This window comes from Ovis aries, chromosome 12, assembly GCF_016772045.2.
Source record: "Ovis aries strain OAR_USU_Benz2616 breed Rambouillet chromosome 12, ARS-UI_Ramb_v3.0, whole genome shotgun sequence".
NCBI lineage: Eukaryota > Metazoa > Chordata > Mammalia > Artiodactyla > Bovidae > Ovis > Ovis aries.
In genome coordinates, this window is record NC_056065.1 from 37,051,265 (window position 1) to 37,071,538 (window position 20,274).

Sequence of the window (20,274 nt, forward strand, 5' to 3'; positions counted from 1 at the left end):
GGCAGTCAGTGGTTGCACATGGCATGGGCCAAAGGAGTATGAGTTCTTATGAATTTTTCCTGTTAAGAGTATAGGAGAGTTAAATGATAGTTGTCCCCACAGGAAACATATGACATTCACAAATCGAGAATTTGAGCCAGCTTAGTAAAGTGACTATTTCCAAAGGTGTGGTAAGTTAGGTACAGAGAATTGCAAGGAATAGTGCATTACCCGAGAGGTTGAGACAGCTTGGTGTATCTATCATTCTCCTGAGGTCTGAAGTGGCATGAGGAAGCAGCGGTTACCAGAACTGGGAGGGGGTTTTGTATGAGAAGACCCCAGGGCGGAAGCCATGACTTTTCACCTTATGAAGTAGTCAGCCAACAGCATCTCAACAGGGAGGGTGCCAGGGGAATAAATATGCTGAATCACTTTCTTCCACCCTTATGCTGGTACCACCCACTGGCAGAACTCAACCAGAAGCCAGAAGGCAAGACATCCACTAATATGGTCAATACAGTCCAGTCTCCAACCACACACAGTAATGTGGGAACAGCAGACAGTAGATCAGGAGGACACTGAGAAGATACCCAGTACAGATTTCAAAGGAGTGCATATGAGGAAAATCATATCCTTAATAGGGAAAAATGAAGAAACAGTCTTCCATGACTAGGTATTCAGTGCAAGCTAGATGGAAGAGTTTGCTGACAGAGAAAGGTATTTAACATCAGAACAGGCTTTCATATAATTGCGTCTCTTGAAGATCCTCAGAAATGGGAAACATGCATCCATCTCTAGGAAAAGATTTAGGCAAAACTGAACTGATGAAAGAAGCATGGGTAGCTAAGATGACTTTGAAGGGTCCTTGTAACTTGAGGATTTGGCATTCCAGGAGGAGGGATGGAAATCAGGGAACTGGATCTCCTACAAAACATTCACAACTCTTTGAAATGGAAATGAGGCTCTTCCAATTTAGGAATCAAATTAAAGCAAGTATTCAGGGTGTTAGCAGGCTGTGCTCCTGCTTGTTTGAAGTGGCAGCTAAAGGAGGGAGGTGTGCTTTTCCCTGGATGAAGCAGGATCTCGCTCAGCCTGTTTTCATCTTCACTTAGCACCTGCTGGCCAGGAGTGGTGTCGCCCGAGCAATCAGACAGTAGACGTGCCAAGAGTCTGACCTCCCCGTGTCTGCTGCCCCTCCCCCAAGCCCCATGACACCTCTCCTGATATAGATGGACAGGGGTTGGTTTAAAATGACAGTCTCAAGTTCGTGTAGGAAGAGAAAGTTAATTCAAAGAAACTGTCAGGCAAGCTTCCTCTCTCTGTAGGAATAATTATTATCCCCTTTCACCATGGCCCACCTGGGAGCCCACTTTGCCTTCAGATCCCGCTGGCAGAAGACCGATGATGAACTCTGTCGACATAGCATGTCCTTTATTCTTCACAAAGCCATTTGCAATGACTTCTTTCAGAGCTATCTCTACCTGCTGGAAAATATTCCCCTGGGTAAGTGAGTCAGAGCTCCTAGATAAGGGATAAGAAATGACTGGAGCCACTGTGTGAGGTTGTGGGGCTTTTCCAAAAGAAATTAGAACAAGGACACTTTTCAAATAAAAAGGACCCACAACCATTTAAATGGGCTTAAATGTTTCAATGGCATTCTTTTATGGCGAGTGCAAAGATCAAGTGCTGCCTGGAAGGTCAAGCCTCTATTTTGGGACTTCCATGCACCGCAGACATGAGTAACTTGCTTCTCTGGGTGTTGGTTGCCTGAATATCAGGCTTGTAGAAATGAATTTCTTGAGTTTGAAAGGACATTTTGAATATTTGCAAAAGTTTAGAGGTGAGTAAATTAGGTAACTCGAAGATGAGAGTATTAATGCAATAGCATATCAACCAAGAATGAAAAAGAATGGCTAAACAATAATAGATCAAGGTTGTTGGGGTGACAGTGTGTCTGCGTGTGTATGCATGAGCACACACTCCACATAATGCTTTCTGGCCTTTCTGAGTTGCAATAATAGTCTGAGAGTTTAAAGGAGCTGATTTTAGTGTGATCTTTGAATGCTAAGAAAAAAATTGGGCGGTAGTCTGTCTCCATTTTAGTTATTACCTCTAGTTTTCAGGGAGTTGGACAATAGGGCAACATAAAGCTTATCTGGTTTGTCTACACTGCTTTTCTTAGCCTGTGTGAAAGCGGTTAGTTAAGTGCACTCTCAACAGCCCTGAAGAGGAAATAACTTGTGATTAAAGAGTGAAGTATCCCCTTTGATTTATATTCCCCCAGTGAAAGCAGGAGCAGTATGTTTTGCCCCAGTCTGTTTTCTTAAGGTTCCTGAAAGCCCCATTGTACACTTGATGTGGGCAGGCTTTCCAGATGGGCAAGGAGCTACATAATTCTTTGTATGGCATTCAAGACTATATTACCAGCCTACCAAAGTCACTTTCTAAGTCCATTTCTGAGGGGAATCTTTAATTCTAGATATACAAATGGCTTCATCTCACATATATACATACATATATATATGACTGAACTGAACTGAACTGATATATATTCCTTATTCAAATTTCTCATTTATGACTTTATTTGATCCTTATAACCAACCACGTGATGAAATAGATAGGGTCAGCATTATCACTTTTCTATGCACCTCTCACTCTTGTTCCCTATACTATTTTTTCAAAATGAGGAAAAGAAAATTCAGAGATGATGAGATCGGTCTAGATAGGTCTCACCTAGATACCAAAGCAAGAACCAGGGCTCTTTCTGGTAGACCACATTTTGTTGTTCAGTCGCTGCGTTGTTCCCAATTCTTTGGGACCTCATGGACTGCAGCACTTCCAGCTCCACTGCCCTTCACTGTCTCCTGGAGTTTGCTCAAATTCATATCCTTTGCGTTGGTGATGCTATCTAACCATCTCATTCTCTGCCACCCTCTTCTCCCTTTGCCTTCATTCTTTCCCGGTTTCAGGATCTTTTCCAACGAGTACATTCTTTGTGTCAGGTGGCCAAAGTATTGGAACTTCAGCTTCAGCAACAGTCCTTCCAATGAATATTCAGAGTTGATTTCCTTTAGGACTGACTGGTTTGATCTCCTTGCAGTCCATGGGATCTCATGAGTCTACTCCAGTGACATAATTCAAAAGCATCAATTTTTCGGTGCTCAGCTTGCTTTATGATCCAAACTCTCTGGTCTACCCATAAGTAATTCCTTTAGGGCGTAGCAGACATCTCATCTTTATCCAAATGGAAAAATTAGAGCAGTTTATTTGGAAGATGATAATGTTCTGACCACTCCATATATTTTGTCAGACCACTGGAGACACTCTTTGGACGATACCTCAGTAACAGTACCTTGTTGGCTCATGTTGTGTTAGTCTGGCAAAAGATATAAATTCAATGACTTATGAGAGACATGCTAAGGGGTAGATGACTGCCAAATTTTAAAAATAATTATTAGAGATTAAACCTCATCTCTGAAAGTAGCTAAAGATGAATTTAAAAGACCCCAATAAGTATTTATTAGAAAAATTAAATTATTAACTAAAAATTAATTGCAAGTTTCCAACATCCTGAGTTCAAATTCTGGCACTGCTGCTGACAGAGAAATCACCCCTGCAAGTTGCTAATCTCTGAGCATCATTTTCTTCAAAACTGTGGGGCTGTTGGAGTATTAAATACAATTATATATGTGAAACTCATCAATGCTCAGTAAGCAGTAGCATTTCATTTCCTTCCTTAGATCCAGCTCTCTTTAAAGTTACCACACACCCTTCCTTAGAACAGGCATTACCGAAGATAAGCTTAATTCGGTGTATGAGAGTTTTCAGGCTTTGGTGGATATTAATGTTTTCACTTTGGAAGTAAAACTCAGCCAGTGGAAGCACTCCTTCCCCAGCCCTCACTGGGGTGTTTTAGAGTTGGCTTCCCCTCCTCTTGATGATTTCAAGACTTCATAGAAATGAAAATAAAGCCCTTCTTTTAAAAGACTGGGGAACCCTACTGTAGCGTCTGCACAGAGAGTTTGTTGTTTGGAGTAATTATGGGAAGAATGGCGGCTAACCAGACTCTTTGATTCCTTCTTTCCTTCCTTCCTCCCTCCAACTGCCTGCGTTAGGCAGTCAGCCTCACACCAGCTCCCTGTGAAGTGACATTCAGTCATGGGGACACTTGCTGAACTATCCCTGGCTAACTTCAGTGATTCCTGGAGAAGCAAGAGCATGCATATTCAAAGTCGCCAATGGAACTCTTAGCTATGCCATTGACTATGACAGGTCTTCACAAAGAAATGGAAACATGTTTGTTACTATTCTCAGTGTTTGTATACATTAATTATTTCTGTTAATCCTCTCAACATCTGTATTAGGTGGTGGTGTTATTTTCTCTCTCCTGAATCTGAGGAACTGATCCACAGAGGAAGTAAGTAACTGGCCAAAGATCATACAGTGATGAGTGTGGAGCAGGATTAGCACCCAGGCCAGTTGAGCTTTTTAACCACAAAATCATGCGGCCTCCCTGTGTAAATGGCAACTTGACTAATGAGGGGAGCACTCTAAGTTTTACCAAATTTTTCCAGCTGACAGGAATATAAAAAATAGTCCATGAGGAGCACTGGCTTTCTATTGAAGAAATCAGAAAGATGGGTAAGCCAGTGAATGGGTTCATATAATCTAGTTATACCAGCCCCAATTCAGCTACAGGTCTGGAGTGAGTGAATTTGTCATAGGTGGCTGTTTGTGAACAAATGGGTAGTAGAGTAGGAAAACAATTTATGTAAATCTCCAGTTTGTATAACAGTGTGGGCCTGTATACAATCCAACTTGGAGGTATATACATAAGCCAACTCCTCAGTAATTCTTTTAGCACTATCCACAGTATATTTTTAAGGACACAGAAGTCAGTGAATATTTATTCATTATATAATGTGCAAGAATCTATTACTTCTGGACATTGTTAAAGGCTTAGTCTAACTTGGCACTTAGAATAATACTTCCATGCAGTTTAGCAAAAGGAACAAAGGCTTTACATTTAAATAAGTTTGGGTTAGGACTTGGCTGTGACAGTTCTTTTCTCCATAATATTGAGCATGTTACTACCTTTTTCTGACTTTTTTCATCACTTACCTGTAAAATAGTGATTACAATTCCAGTTTTTGTGAGGATTAAGAGAGATAACATGAAGAGATGACATGAAAGTGCCTTGGCATAATGTCAGGCACAAGGGAGGTACCTGCTAATGGTTATTAACTCCCGTTCACTTACCTCTTTTTAGAAGAATTAGGCGCTGAGGAAGAAATTGAGAACAATGGTCACAGCTTTGCTATCACAATTAAAACCTAGAATTAATAAAAACATTCCCTACAATACACTGCTGCTGCTGCTGCTGTTGCTGCTGCTGCTGCTGCTAAGTCGCTTCAGTTGTGTCCGACTCTGTGCGACCCCATAGACGGCAGCCCACCTCAGCATACAACTTTTGGCATTTTGCAAATTGATTTCATCCCTGTGGAAAGCATGGCTGCACAACTCACTGTGCAGTGATACATTTTCCAAATGTTTATTGTTGCCTTTGCAATACCAATTATGTAAGACCATTTTTCATTTTAAAGAAATGAAGAAGTGGATAATTTTCCTTTCTTTAGCAGACCATCCTACACACAATATTAAATGGATAAAATATGGATTTTGGATTTAAATAGAACTAGGTTTAAATCCCAGTTGTGTCACTCACTAGTTGGCAATTTCTTTAACCTCCTGATGTCCTCTTTTCTTCTAGAGAAAGTCACATCTATCTTATATATTCAGTGAGACATAAATGCTAGCATATATAGTACATATATACATGTTTGATCAGTGATGATTACTAATTTTTATTGTTTGGTTTGCCTAATTAGGAAAATCAATATATCCTCCTATAGCTTTCCATTAATTATAAAAAGTGTGACCTGTGTGTGATTATGTTGTGTGTGTGTGCATGTGCTCAGTTGTGTCAGACTCTTTGCGACTCTGTGGACTGTAGCCTACCAGGCTCCTTTGTCCATGGACTTCTCCAGGCAAGAACACTGGAGTGGGTTGGCTATTCCCTATATCCGTTCACTACTTTGTTGAACCTGTTATTCAAAGAACAAAAAACTAGACAATATTCATTTATTCAGCGAACACTCAAAGGAGGCCTGCTGTGGGTCAGCAGGTTGGTAAGTCCTGGGGTTATAAGGATAAAGATAGAGCTTTATCCTGAGGGTTTAATGTAGGAGAGAGACGCGCACAGATAATTTTCATGGAATGTGGCGACAGGGACAGGCATCACTACAGGATGCTGCAGAGAGAGGTACAGAGGAGGCCTGGTGACTGCTGGATCCACTTCTGACTCTTCCATGCAAAATCTCTCCGTGAAAACTCTGCCCCCAGTATCTTTGTATTCTGACCTTTTCATATTCAACAGCGGGTTAGGTAGAACACTCAAGTAGGAATTAAAGAGGAAGACATTTGGCCAAGTGGGTAGGGGATATGATGTGCAGCGGGAACTTGTATACACCCTTGCTGGAGTGGGGAACGTGTATTTTCCCTCCCTCCTCACCTTTCTTTACCTTACTTGTGTTGAAGGCTGAAAAGAATGTGTGTGCTCAGTTGTGTCTGACTCTTTGCGACCCTATGGACTGTGGCCCACCAGGCTCCTCTGTCCATGGGATTTCCTAGACAAGAATAGTGGAGCAGGTTGCCATTTCCTCCTCCAGGGGATCTTCCTGACCCAGGGATTGAATCTGTGTCACCTGTATTCACAGGTAAAATCTTTTCCACTGAGCCACCTGGGAAGCCCTGAAATAGCCCTCAGTCAAAAAGGAAAAAGACCACTAACACTTTCAGGGTTGAGAGTGCATTATTTAACAGGCAAGGAACCCTCGACTCCTAAAGCATTCAGGGAAGAAATAAAACCTAGAGGGACTCTCAGGGTAATTCTAAGGCTTGTTAATGATGACTTTCTAGTATTCTGGCACACACAGACCTTTGGATTCTACCAGGAACACTGATAAAATTCCACTCCCTCCTACTCTTTCTTGTGGATGAGAAAACCGAGAAGACTTTGGTGTGTTTTAGATTCCACATATAAGTGAGATCATACATTATTTATCTTTCTCTGTCTGATTTATATCATTTAGTATAATGCCCTCGAGGTCCATCTATGTTGTCACAAATGGCAGAATTTTCTTCCTTTTATGGCTGAGTAATATTCTATTGTACCTAGACACATTTTCTTTCCTTCCTCCCTTCCTTTTATCTTTCCTCCCTTCCTTTCTTAATTTTTACTGTCACTTCTTTAATAGTTAAATTGAGAAGTTATCACCTACAAATCTCTTTTATGGAAGACCTTATACTTCCTAAAGGCATCTCCTAGTTGGGCTTTCTTTCCTCTCATAAATAAACGACTAACTTGATCCAGTATTCTATCTCAAATCATTTCAAACTTACTGTTTAAATCTAGCCTAGATATCCTCTGAAGACTCTTAGGTCAATTTTCAGTTGACAAATAGGTCTAATATATAACATAAAGTCTAAAATAGTTATATACAACACTACTAAAAAAACAAACAAAAAAAGAAAATTGAGAAGGTATTCAGCAAGCATAAACACTATGCTCTCAACAAATCTTTCTTAGAGGGTTCACAAGATCTTTGTTCTTCTTCAGGGCAAATTCACATGTACTTTATTTTTCTTTTTGTAACACTGGAAATTCCTTGGAAGTTCAGCTTATAATGTAGGTCAAGAAATAAGCACCATGTTATATCAAGAGCTAATAGAGTGTCTAGCCTCTGGTTTAGACTACACCAAGGGTCACAAAAACATTGCAATCCCACAAGAATAAGCCACTAGATGTATTTCTATAATAAAAAGGCATAGGCTGATGTTTGATTACCGTATCAATCAACTGGCACCATTGCAGGAGCTATCAGGAGGGGAGTACCTGGGGCTGGACATTACACCTCATATATCTTTTTAGTGAAATGTTCCTGTCAATTAGGTGACAAGCCCATAACCATAAAAACTTACCTATTGAGTCTGACCCCTGCTGAGCTTGGAATTCACTTGTGGTCTAAATGTTGCTGGCATAATGGACCATTCCCATATTCAGATTAAAGGTTTTAATAAACTCCACCAACTAGTTGACTTAAGCAGGTGATGATGAGAGTGGTTGTTTTGCTGCTTTGGTTGGATCAACAAGAGAGCACTGGGCTGTGGCTTACCTGTGGCTTGCCCCAGAAGCATTCATCTCTGGGAGTACTTTGTGAGTTGTGATTTCTTAAACTGATTTTCTGAGACATCCAGACGAATTTGGAACAGTCGTGTTTTTTTGGCATGGTGATGCTTAATTTTTGCTGTCTCTGTTGAATTTATAAGCATTCGTTGTATTCATTATATGTCATTGTTGACATAACACTTTACTGAGTGCTAGGGAAGGGGGACTGGTGTCGGTACCCAATGATTTTGAACATGAGGACATTCCTTTTAAAGTTATATTTTCTCAATCAGATGCTCCTTGTATATAAAATGTCAAAAAATCTATATATTTATTAATAGTTTTAAAAGGTTTGTATTTTTAAAATGACAATCTATTGTTCAGTTCAGTCGCTCAGTCATGTCCGACTCTTTGCAACCCCATGGACCGCAGCATGCCAGGCCTCCCTGTCCATCACCAACTCCTGGAGTTTACCAAAACTCATGTCCATTGAGTTGGTGATGCCATCCAACTATCTCATCCTCTGTCATCCCCTTCTCCTTCTGCCCTCAATCTTTCCCAGCATCAGGGTCTTTTAAAATGAGTCAGTTCTTCACATCAGGTGGCCAAAGTATTGGAGCTTCAGCTTCAACATCAGTCCTTCCAATGAACACCCAGGACTGATCTTCTTTAGGATGGACTGGTTGGATCTCCTCGCAATCCAAGGGACTCTCAAGAGTCTTCTCCAACACCGCAGTTCAAAAGCATCAATTCTTCAGCGCTCAGCTTTCTTTATAGTCCAACTCTCACATCCATACATGACTACTGGACTATTTATTAACAGTTTTAAATGGTTTATATTTTTAAAATGACAATCTATTATATTAATTAACATATACAGGAAATATAGTATATAATATTGTTAGTCTCGAGAAAATAACATACATGTGTTCTGATTCCTATTCCTTTTAGCAAATTCATGATCACTCAAGGGTCTAAATATTGGCCTCAGCGTCTTCAAGGTAGGAAATAATGATGTAACTCCACAGATGAAATATACTACAATGGATAGAAGGAGGGTTTATTGGATTTTTAACTTTAAGAATAAAAATTTGGAACTATGTAACCATTGTTCAATTCAGAGCCATGTGGTGCATTAATCCAGTGTCACAATCTTGGTGTTCCTAGTAAAGTTTAAATAGATTCTCTTTTCTTATACTCCTTCTATGTACAACTATGTCGTATTTTGGTTTGCTTCATATCCTGATTGTAACTTTTTTTAAAATACAGTTGTATGTTTTACTTGGAGCATTCAACTGTCTTTTATTTTTGTTGAGGTTGAAAATATGTCTTCCTAAGGATATTGCTCATGTCTTCTTGCTTCTTCCCTTCCATCTATTGCCCAGAATCCAGTTCATTTTATTTCCTGAAGATATTTTTTTGAAGCCAATGCTTTCTGTTGTAGTATAAACTGATTTCTTTCTAGATCTAATATTATTTACCATTTTGGGATTTCTTTTCATTGGATCCCTGGGTTAATTGTGTTATCTTTCATGATATTTCTTCTCAATTTTAACCCTCACTGAGCTGGAATATAGCTTTGAGAAACTTCTGAAGAACCAATATAGGAGGTAAATATTCTCTCACCATTTGAATGGTAACATATTTTAGCTTCAAAATAATTTTTCCTTAAAATATTGATGACACTGTTTTTCAGTGTTTCTGATGAGATCTGTGTTATAAGCCTGAGTCTACTCCTTTATGGCTGCCAGGTAAAATATGAGGTCAGTTAAATTTGAATTTAAGATAATCAACAAACAATTTTTTAGTAAAAGTATGTCCCATGCCATGTGTGATATTTTGACCATATTTATACTAATAAATTATCCATTGATTATCTAAAATTCAAAAGTAATTACATGTCTTATATTTTTATTTGCTATATCTGTCAACCCTGCTTGAAATTCAGCAAACTTTTTCCTTATAAATAACTTAATAATCTTCACATTTCTCTTCACATTCTCTTTCCTAAAGATATGTATAAATGTGACTTTATTTTTAATAAAAAATTTTCATAAGTAAAAAATTATTTTTATTTAAAGTATATTTAAGTATTTTAAAATTAATTTATTTATTTTAATTGGAGGATACTTTATAATATTATGGTGGTTTTTGCCATAGAGTGACATGAATCAGCCAGGTTTTTAAAATCCATATTGCTTAGTACTTTTGGACCTTACAATCTCTTTCAGCTTTGAGAAATTTTTTTTTTTTGAGAAATCTATTTTTTCTGTAATAATTTTCTTCTCTTCATTATCTGTTTTTGAGAATCTTAATTAGCTTGACGTTGGGTCTTCTGAATTAAATCTTTATAGCTTTAATATTTTTACTTCTGTTTTCTGAATCTACCTTTTCCTTTATGTCCTGATTTGTTTACTCAATGTTAACTCCAAATGTTTACTCAATATTAACTCCAAAGTTTTTGGCAATCAAAATTTTAATTTCTAAGAATTCTTTATTATGTTTTACATTGTTATTTTCTTGACATCTTATCTTCAATTTATAGATGCACCTGTTCTCATCTCTCCTCCTGGATATAAATTTTTGCTTGGTTTTGGTTTAAATTCTCATTAATTTCCTGGATTATTTCCACTTCCGGAGTCAGTTTTGATTGTTTATCTCTCTTTTGTTTTTCAGACATTCACCCTCATGTATTTCGAAGTCATTTTTTATCCATGGTTAGGGATGAAGGACAAGGTAAATGATTTCAGGTAGTGGAGAAGATTTCCTCTGTATATACTTCTCCACTGAATAGAAAGGATGCCCAGAAGCTCTACATATGCCAGTTGACCTTACCAGACTCTGATGAATGTGAGCAGATGAGGTGCCTGGAACCTTCTATATGCCAGAATTACTATTTTAGGATCCCAACACTAATGGGTCTAGTTATCCTTTTTTTTTTTTCTTATTTTAGAGAAGAAACTATTTACCCCCCTTAGATTATAGCTGTGCTGCTTGTCACTTTTGGGAGGGAGTGCATTGGGCACCTCCCAGTTGGCCTACAGGCAGATTTTAAATTAACTTTTATTTCCTTTGCAGATGTCCTAAGCTGTAAATTCTATAGTTTTGTTCCATCTGCTTTTTGTCTGCCAGAAATTTGTTGAAATCATGAATTCATTGGTGGTCCCTCCTCATTTTCTTCATTGTTACAGATTGAGTTTATTAAAACAATTCATGGGGAGTATTGGGAATGAGAGAAGACAAATGGATGGATTCAGTTAATAATCTTGAACAAAAAGTTCCTCCCTTTCAACTCACTTTCTATAATTTCCTTCTGAATGTTCTCTAATGAAAATATTTTATATCTGCAAGGATGCATTTTAATTTACAAATCACATTTAAGTGCATACTCATTTACCCTTCAGAAGTGGGAACACATGTTTTTATGAAAATAAATATTTAAAAATAGTACCTCACTTCTTTTCTGAAATAATGACATAGTATATGTGAATGTGCCTAGTATAATACCTAGCACAAAATAGTTGCTCAAAAAATATTATATTTTTTAGTATTTTGTTTTCAGAACTTAGGGCTCAAGCACATTTTCTGTCATGTTGGTACAAAGAGATATATGGGTATGAATTGCTTGAAAAAGAAATGAAAAAAATACCTATCCCTAATCTACCTTGTGGTTAGAAGTAAGGATTAGTGATCAAATTTCCATAAAGTATTTTAAGGTCAAAGATAAAACTTACTGTGGAACTTGTGAAATTATTTATTCTACTGTAGCAAACACTATTGAATAGCTTTAAACACAGTGACAAGCTATTTTGAAAATTAAACTCTAGGTTTATTAAATCATGAAAATGCCACATGTCTGATTTATACATGAGGCGCCTGAAGATCACAGGGGTTGAGAAGTTTACCCAAGGTTAAATAGCAAGTAAATAACTGAGCTAGAACTCAAACCCAGATCTTCTGACATCAAATGAATACCCTTTCCTCCATACCACTGATTTGCAGACTTCTAAGAGGAAATTTGCTGCATGATGAGAATGAACTTGTTTTGTCACTTAAATATTAATAATGTTTTATTTTCAGTGAAATTGTATGCTTTAACAAGTCAAGTCATCAATGGTGAGATGCAGTTCTATGCCAGAGCTAAACTCTTCTATCAAGAAGTACCAGCTACAGAAGAGGGTATGATGGGAAATTTCATTGAACTGTCCAACCCAGATATCCAGGCCTCTCGGAAATTTCTCAGGAAATTTGTTGGGGTGAGTATCCAACTGTAGTTTGATTAGGAAGCAAAGTTCTTGCAAACAATGAGCTCACATGCTTCTGTGTTGTCGCTTCAGTCATATGAAAGCCAAATGGGTAAGCCACGAGTTTAGTGTGAAAGCCTGTTTTAAGAGGTTCAAATGGCTCCCACGGTAAAGCGGCTGCCTGCAATGCAGGAGACCCAGGTTCGATTCCTGGGTCGGGAAGATCCCCTGGAGAAAGAAATGGCAATCCACTCCAGCACTCTTGCCTGGAAAATCCCATGGACGGAGGAGCATGATAGGCTACAGTCCATAGGGTTACAAAGAGTCAGACAGGACTGAGCGACTTCACTTTCACTTTCACATTAAATGACTAGTTTATCCTAGTTAGCATTTCACTTTCCTAGCACCAGCTTATTTCTTATGCTTCAGGGGAAGGTGAACTAGCAGCGTTAATATTACAAGTAGTAGATTAAGAAGACTTCTCTTTCAGGTCCCATAGATAAGCAATTGACACTCAGATGACTGATGAGTGATCATGCCATTTGGGATCTTGGGGTGATTTACTGAGTCTCTGTAATAAAAATTCAACATTGTAGGGAAATGCAGCCTTATGTTTAGTTTAAAAATGGTAAATATAGTAGAATATCTTTATATATATTATTTTCTACACAGTTGAGACATTGCCTTGAAAAAATGTGATCCCTTTATAGACTTGGTGTTGGGTAAAACTCCACTTCCTGACTTTCAGGCCACATGGAGATGAGTCATATATTTTAGGAGCCAGAATCTTGGGCCCCTGAGTTATTATGGTTCTTACAGTATAAACCACCTTGGGTTTACTCTTAAATTCTCTTAAACCTCAATTTTCTTACTTATGTCTAGAGTATAACCACAGAACCTATCTTGTAGGATAATGTGAAGCTCAAATGAGATAATATATGTCAAATGTTTACTTTAGTGCACCTAATTATTATGCAATATAGCTCATTTATTGCTACTACTAATAACAAGCTTTCACATAATTCAGTCATTGTACTTTATGGAGCTTCATTTAGTTGGGGCTTCCCTGGTGGCTCAGGTGGTAAAACATCTGCCCGCGATGCGGGAGACCCAGTTTCGATCCCTGGGTCAGGAAGATCCCCCGGAGAAGGAAATGGCAACCCACTTTAGTACTGTTGCCTGGAAAATTCCACGGACGGAGGAGCCTGGTAGGCTACAGTCCATGGGGTTGCAAAAAGTTGGACAGAACTGAGCGACTTCACTTTCACTTTTTCATTTAGTTTTTAGAACAGACAACCCACATAATAAAGCTGCTGTTTGTTCTACTGAGAATAAAGTCCTAACTAGCAAACAGGTTTTGTTCCAATTCACTATGAAGTTATTCATTTGAAATTTGGACTCCATTTCATTCTGACGAAGGAACCATTAAGAATATTACAAATATTTGGGATTAGGTTGTCAACCTATTTAGAAGCATAATATTAATAGTTTCCCTAGTGTTGAGGTGAGGTTCACTTTATATCCAACTTTCTCTGAAGTACCCTTTGCCTGAGTACAGAAAAATAGGATCAGGATGGAGCAGTCATTGGGGCAAAGTGTCTGGACAACAGCTGTGGCCATAAAGGACTACAAAACTAGAGATGATGGCTGTGGTTGTTTATAGATCAGGTTAATCTGGAATATTTTAAAATCAGTGTTACTGACTGACTTCACCAAGCACATTATCTGATAGTCACTCTGATGAGCACTTTAGAAACACTGTCTTATTTGTTCTTCATAATAATTTGGGGAGGTAAGTACTATTATTATTTCTCATTTTCATGCTTGGGGAAACTGAGGCTTATAGAGATTAAGTATGTTTTCAAGGTTACACAGTTGGTAAGAGACAGAGCTGGGACTCATGCCTGGCAAGGTCTGTCTGATACCAAATTCCCAGCTCTTATCCGTGACATATTTTTTCCATTTGTCTCATGAAGCAGAAAAATCCCTGCTCTGTGTGTGTGTGTGTGGACCACAGACCTCAACTCTCCCCAAATCTGGCCAAGAGCAATCCTTCCTGCTCGCCTCGAGGTGAGGCTGACTTTGATCCCAGTGCATTTCAGAAGCTTAGTTAGTAATCCAGCTGTCTTGTCACTCCATGTGGAATGCCAAACTGACCACAGGGATGCTGCTCAGACAGAGCCCATACACAGGCCCACGGACCTGGGAAAGGAAATAGCCTTCTGCTGGCATATTTATGTTGGAAATGGGCAGTCTGCGCTTTTCAAACAAATATAAGGAGTCCTTCTTAGTAGACAAGGCTCATTGTGAAGCTGTGACCTCAAAGTACAAACATAGTCTTTTTAAAGAAATGATATTTTGGTACTTTGACCTTAATAATATGCTAAATTAGTATCCAGGTCAAGATACAAGGAGTTTGGGAACATGAGTATCTGACATGATTTATCCTTGTGTCAACTGGGAAAAGGCAGATTGTTTAATTTAAAGTTTTGCTTCCCTTTCAACACTTAGTGACCTGGGACAGTGGGAAAACACTTTTAAACTTGTTGCAAATGTGCTTACTTTAGCAAATAAACAAACGATACCAAGATAATATCAATGGCATAGCTGATAACATTCCTTACTTTTAGCTTTTTGAGGGGAAAGTAAAAATTTATAAAAAGTAATTGGTATTTGATGTTTTTATCTCTTGATATTTCTCAGTGATTGGATGACTGAAAAATTGGGGGCTAACTATATTTCATGGTTCTTATACAGTGGTATTTAACACTTTATTTTCAAACTTCAGTGGAAAGAAGGTAAAATAATATTCTTTGAAACAAAAGACATAGACAGAATCAAAATGAAAATGAAATTTCCAAGAGTATTTTACTGTTTTATATAAATCCATAAATATGAAGATAGGATAATAAATGTAAAGTTCTGCAATCACACATTTATGTGGTTTTGGTCACATTCACGGAGGTGCATCAAATGTCAATCCAAGCACGGTAATAAGCAGCCATAGTGTCCAAGAGAGTAGAGATGTTGTCCCAGAGGTCAGTCTTTAAATGTCTCTTCTCGAAGGCACAGCATGAGAATGTGAGAAAGAGGAAAAAACTTGGTGACAGGATATGCGAGGCTGTGCCAAACACGGGGAATGGCATGGAATAAAGACAACTAGGCCGCAGTGGTGAGGGGCAAAGGTGGGCAAGACTTGAGTAAAAGGCATCTTCTGTATTTTTATGTAACAGTTTTTATATATTAGTGTATTTGTGCATACGTATGTGCTCAGTCACCTCCTTTGTGTCTGACTCTTCGTGACACATTGGAATGTAGCCTGCCAGGCTCCTCTGTCCACAGGGATTCTCCAGTCAATACTGGAGTGGGTTGCCATGCCCTCCTCCAGGGGATCTTCCGACTCAGGGATTGAACCCGCGTCTCTTATGTCTCTTGCACTGGCAGTAGGGTGCTTTACCACTAGCATTGTGGGTAGATTCTTTACTGTCTGAGCCACCAAGGAAGCCCAATTGTTTTGTATATAACTGTTGTTTCAAGGATAGCTACAGTCAAATATCATACATACATAAACACACACACATATATATACACATATAACACATGTTTATTTCATAGATAAATAAACATGTTGTGTGTGTGTAAATATGTATATTACTTTATAGAAGCACATTTGAGAAGGCTTTCATTGGCTGATATCCTCCTATCTTTACTAACTATTCATCTTTCACTGTCAGTTAATTGAATTCAGAATTTTACTTTTAAAAAGTGTAAGGGCTTTTTGTCCAATAAGTCATGTGGTTTCTGATACAAAAGCAGAAACAATTTTCAGCATGAAAAGAGACAGGGGGACTTTGCTGCAACTACCTTTTATCCTCATAAATGTGCTATAAGCTACCGAGGCTGAGTTAGAAGTGAAATTCTGGCCCAAGAATGGAACGGATTGCATTTCCTCAGCTCAGGTCCTAAAATTATCTTCCACACAAGCATAGTAGATAATTCAGAGCCCTCAAAATCAGTTTTGAAAAAATAAATTTTAGTCATCCACTCCAGTCTGAATTGAAATGTGTTCACTGCATGAATTTGAAAAGCAATTTTAAAAGTCTGAAAGATTCTCTCTGCTTTGCTCTCTCTTTTTCCACAAGGCAATAAGCTACAGTGCAGGTCCATTTGTTATGGATTTGACCCAAATTGGCAATTAAGAAAGTTCTACTTTCATAGGACTTTAAATGGCCCACTTCTTATAAAACATTACCTAGTTCTCAAACCTAAGACATTTTCTAAAATCTTATTTTTTAATTCTTTGAAAGACCTATAACTGGATAAAATAAAGAAGGCAAAAACTAGACATGTTTGAATATGTTTTGAAAAAAGTCATTGAATGTTTTATAACTTGACTCTGGCAGTGGGTGGGGGCATTCTAAAGTTGCTTCAGTGTTATGACTCTGTGCTACCGTATGGATTATAGCCTGCCAGGCTCCTCCGTCCAAGGGTTTCTCCAGGCAAGAATACTTGAGTGGGTTGCCATGCCCTCCTTCAGGGGATCTTCCCATCCCAGGGATTGAACCCATGTCTCTTATGTCTCCTGCATTGGCAGGAGGGCTCTTTACCACTAGTGCCACCTGGGAAGTCCATGGTAGTGGGTACATACCTGTATACATTTATCCAGATTCCTTGAATGGTACATTTACAACACTACATTAAATTTTATGTGTGTGTGTATGTTAGTTACAATGTCATGTCTGACTCTTTGCAACTCCATGGACTGTAGCCTGCTAGGCTCCCCTGTCCATGGAATTCTCCAGGCAAGAATACTCCAGGCAAGAATAATGAGTGGGTTGCCATTCCCTTCTCCAGGGGATCTTCCTGATGTAGGGATCAAACCGAGGTCTCTTGCATCGTAGGCAGATTCTTTACTGTCTGAGCCACCAAGGAAACCCACATTTAATTATATGAACTTGACCTAAATTAAGTTTACTTAAAGAGGTAACTGAGTCTCAAGACTCAGGGTGAATGTCATTGGACTGTTCCACAAGGTACCTTTCTGCAGGGGCCCGGGAGAGCTGGGACGGACTGTGCCTTGGACTGCGGCTCTGGGATAGGAAGGGTCAGCAAGCATGTCCTGTTGCCGGTTTTCAACACCGTGGAACTGGTGGACATGATGGAATCGTTCCTCCTCGAAGCACAGAACTACTTGCAGGTCAAAGGCGACAAGGTAGAAAGCTACCACTGCTATAGCCTGCAGGAATTCACACCCCCACTGGGAAGATATGATGTCATCTGGATTCAGTGGGTCATTGGTTAGTTCTGCATGGCATTGCATCTTCCCTTCTCCCCACTAACTGGAGGACTTGTGGAGGCAGAGCAAGGACACAAAGCGATATTTGGCTCTAGCTGCACTTAGAATAGTTAGCTAGTCTAACATATAATGGGAACTCCCCCCAAGCTCTGGTCCTCTGGATTCTGCCCCTAACATCCACTGAACAAGGCTGGTGATTCCCATTCTTAGGATGGAGTGTCTTTGTGCCAACCTAAATCCTAGAAGAAAACTGAATATTTGAAAAACTTTAAAAAGTGTATCCCCATTATTGACAAACCTTGGCTTTCTTAGATTTAAATTCTCAGGAAATGAGATAGCAGTGAATTAGATTTTGATCTGAGTGTGTGTGTGTAAGACACAGAGGAAAGATGACAGAGTTGAGCTGTTCAGCAGACATGGAGTGAATCCAAGGGATGAGCAGTGGTTTATTTTGTGCCTGGGAGGTAGGTAGATAGACTAGGTTGGTATAATAGCTGTTTTACAGACACTGTACTGATTCTCCTCAAAGAGGATACCTGTCCTCTTACCTAAATTCTCAAAGCCTCCGCACCAAAACAATTCAGGCTATGAAATAATTCATGAATGAGTCAACAAACAAGCTTCCGATTTGTAGCCTTGTGGCCGCTCAGTCTTTCCTACTCACCTCCTTCCCCACCCACCCTTTCATCCTGTTCCCCCATTTACTTGGCCTCACCTGTAGGGTACCTGACTGATAAAGACCTTCTTGCGTTTCTTTCCCGGTGCCGAGATGGCCTGAAGGACAACGGCATCATCATACTGAAGGACAATGTGGCCCGGGAGGGCTGCATCTTCGATCTCTCTGACAGCAGCGTGACTCGGGACATGGACATCCTCCAGACCCTCATTAGGAAGAGTGGGCTGGTGGTGCTAGGCCAGCAAAAGCAGGACGGCTTTCCAGAGCAATGTGTCCCGGTGTGGATGTTTGCGCTGCACAGCGATGGAAGCTCCTGACCAGCTGCCGGAGTGAATGACTGCACTGCACAGAGGTGCTTTGGGAAGAGTGGCCCTCCTCTAATTCACAAGTTACACCCCTTGTGATCCATGGAGGAATGAACAGAAGGGAGACAATGTATGTTTCAAAACAGTTGATGTCACGTTTCCACTAATTATGTAAGTACATGCGCACACGCTGTGACTTTTCCAAAAGATAAATGGAATGTGACATCTGGAAAAACATCTAAACTGTACCAGTGTACCCATAAAAACAGGGAAGGGAGCAACTTTCACAAAATATAAACTGCGTTGGTCTCTGAAGGTTTGCATAAAAGAGTAGTTTAGGGTGGGTGGGATAAAGTCTAGACCACCATTCTCTGCCCTCACGCTAGATGCTTTACCCTTCCTTCCTCTTTGGGAATATTACTTCTCTTAGACAAAAATCTCCCCCTAATTAAGAAAGCACCAGTCAAAATAACCTTGTAAAACAATTCCATTACTTAATTTTGTCTTTAGCGGAATAAAAGAATATGGTTTCACTTTCTATTTGGGGTCAGTTTCTCTGCCTAATGATGTAATATGGATGTAATTTCATAACAGAAGTCTGCATTTCAGTGATGGGGAAGTGTCTCCTTTCAGGAGAAAATGTTTTACCCTTGAAATTTCAGCTGTGAACATATAAGTGAATGTCACTGATAATCTAATTTTAGTCACTGGCTTCTAACACAACTTGCTTCGTTGCAGTTGCTCCTGTTTCCTTGATTGATAAGAATGTACACTGGAAAGAGATAAGAAATGGTAAACCTGAAAACTGAACTAACTGCATTAGTTTAATTAATTAGCTTAATTAAAAATATCTAAAATCTTTCAAAAATAAAAATGCAATTTAATTTCTATTAGCAGAATGTTTAAATATAACTTCTATTTTATTTAAAATGCTCTAAAGTCTTCATGTGAAGGATTTATTTGTCTTTTGATGTATTATATATTGAGTCTTCTATGAAATACAATCAATTTAAGTAAAGAAAATCTGTTAAATGCATATGTTATCACCCTAAAATCATGTTTGTAAGTCATAGCTCTAAATTAGGAGGAAAATAATTATTATAAAACACTATGTTGATATAGCATGACTTAGTAGTTTGACTTTATGTCCTGGAAAATTATGTCACTCTGCCACTGGCACCTTCCAGCTGCAGTATGTCATTCACAACATTTTAGGGTAATGTAACAAAATGTGAGTTAAAACCATTGCTGGAGAAACCAGAGACCAAAATTAAATAAAATGGTGAATCATTACCAAACAGAATTACTGTGACAAAACAAGAATTCTCATGTTTTCATCCTCTGTGTATTGAAAAAAAAATTAACTAAATCTTCCTTTTCAGCCCATCCTAGGCATTTTCTGCTTCTTTTACACTTAGCACCCTTATTCTCTTACTTCTTGACTTTCTGTTTTGCAAGTACTCACATGCTGATTGACACAGCTGTCCATTCCTCAGCATCCCGGTTCCTGAGCTCAAGCAGGAAATAACATAACTGTCCCATTAATA

The 20,274-nt window shown here is 38.9% G+C and overlaps 1 protein-coding gene across 4 annotated transcripts; it reads left to right on the forward strand.

Moving 5' to 3' along the window:
- The first annotated feature begins 1,234 nt into the window (after window positions 1–1,234).
- NTMT2 (N-terminal Xaa-Pro-Lys N-methyltransferase 2) lies at window positions 1,235–20,044 on the forward strand. Of its 4 annotated transcripts, none has more exons than XM_012187256.5 (5): window positions 1,235–1,482; window positions 10,883–10,942; window positions 12,287–12,462; window positions 17,498–17,747; window positions 18,468–20,044. In XM_012187256.5, the coding sequence occupies exons 1-5, from the start codon at window positions 1,329–1,331 to the stop codon at window positions 18,737–18,739; spliced, it is 912 nt and encodes a 303-aa protein (XP_012042646.3). In that variant the 5' UTR covers window positions 1,235–1,328; the 3' UTR covers window positions 18,740–20,044. The 4 variants fall into 4 exon arrangements, with proteins under 4 accessions (XP_012042646.3, XP_012042647.3, XP_004013731.3 ...); XM_012187257.5 differs by having other exon boundaries at window positions 18,516–20,044; XM_004013682.6 differs by lacking the exon at window positions 10,883–10,942.
- Window positions 20,045–20,274: the final 230 nt, after the last annotated feature.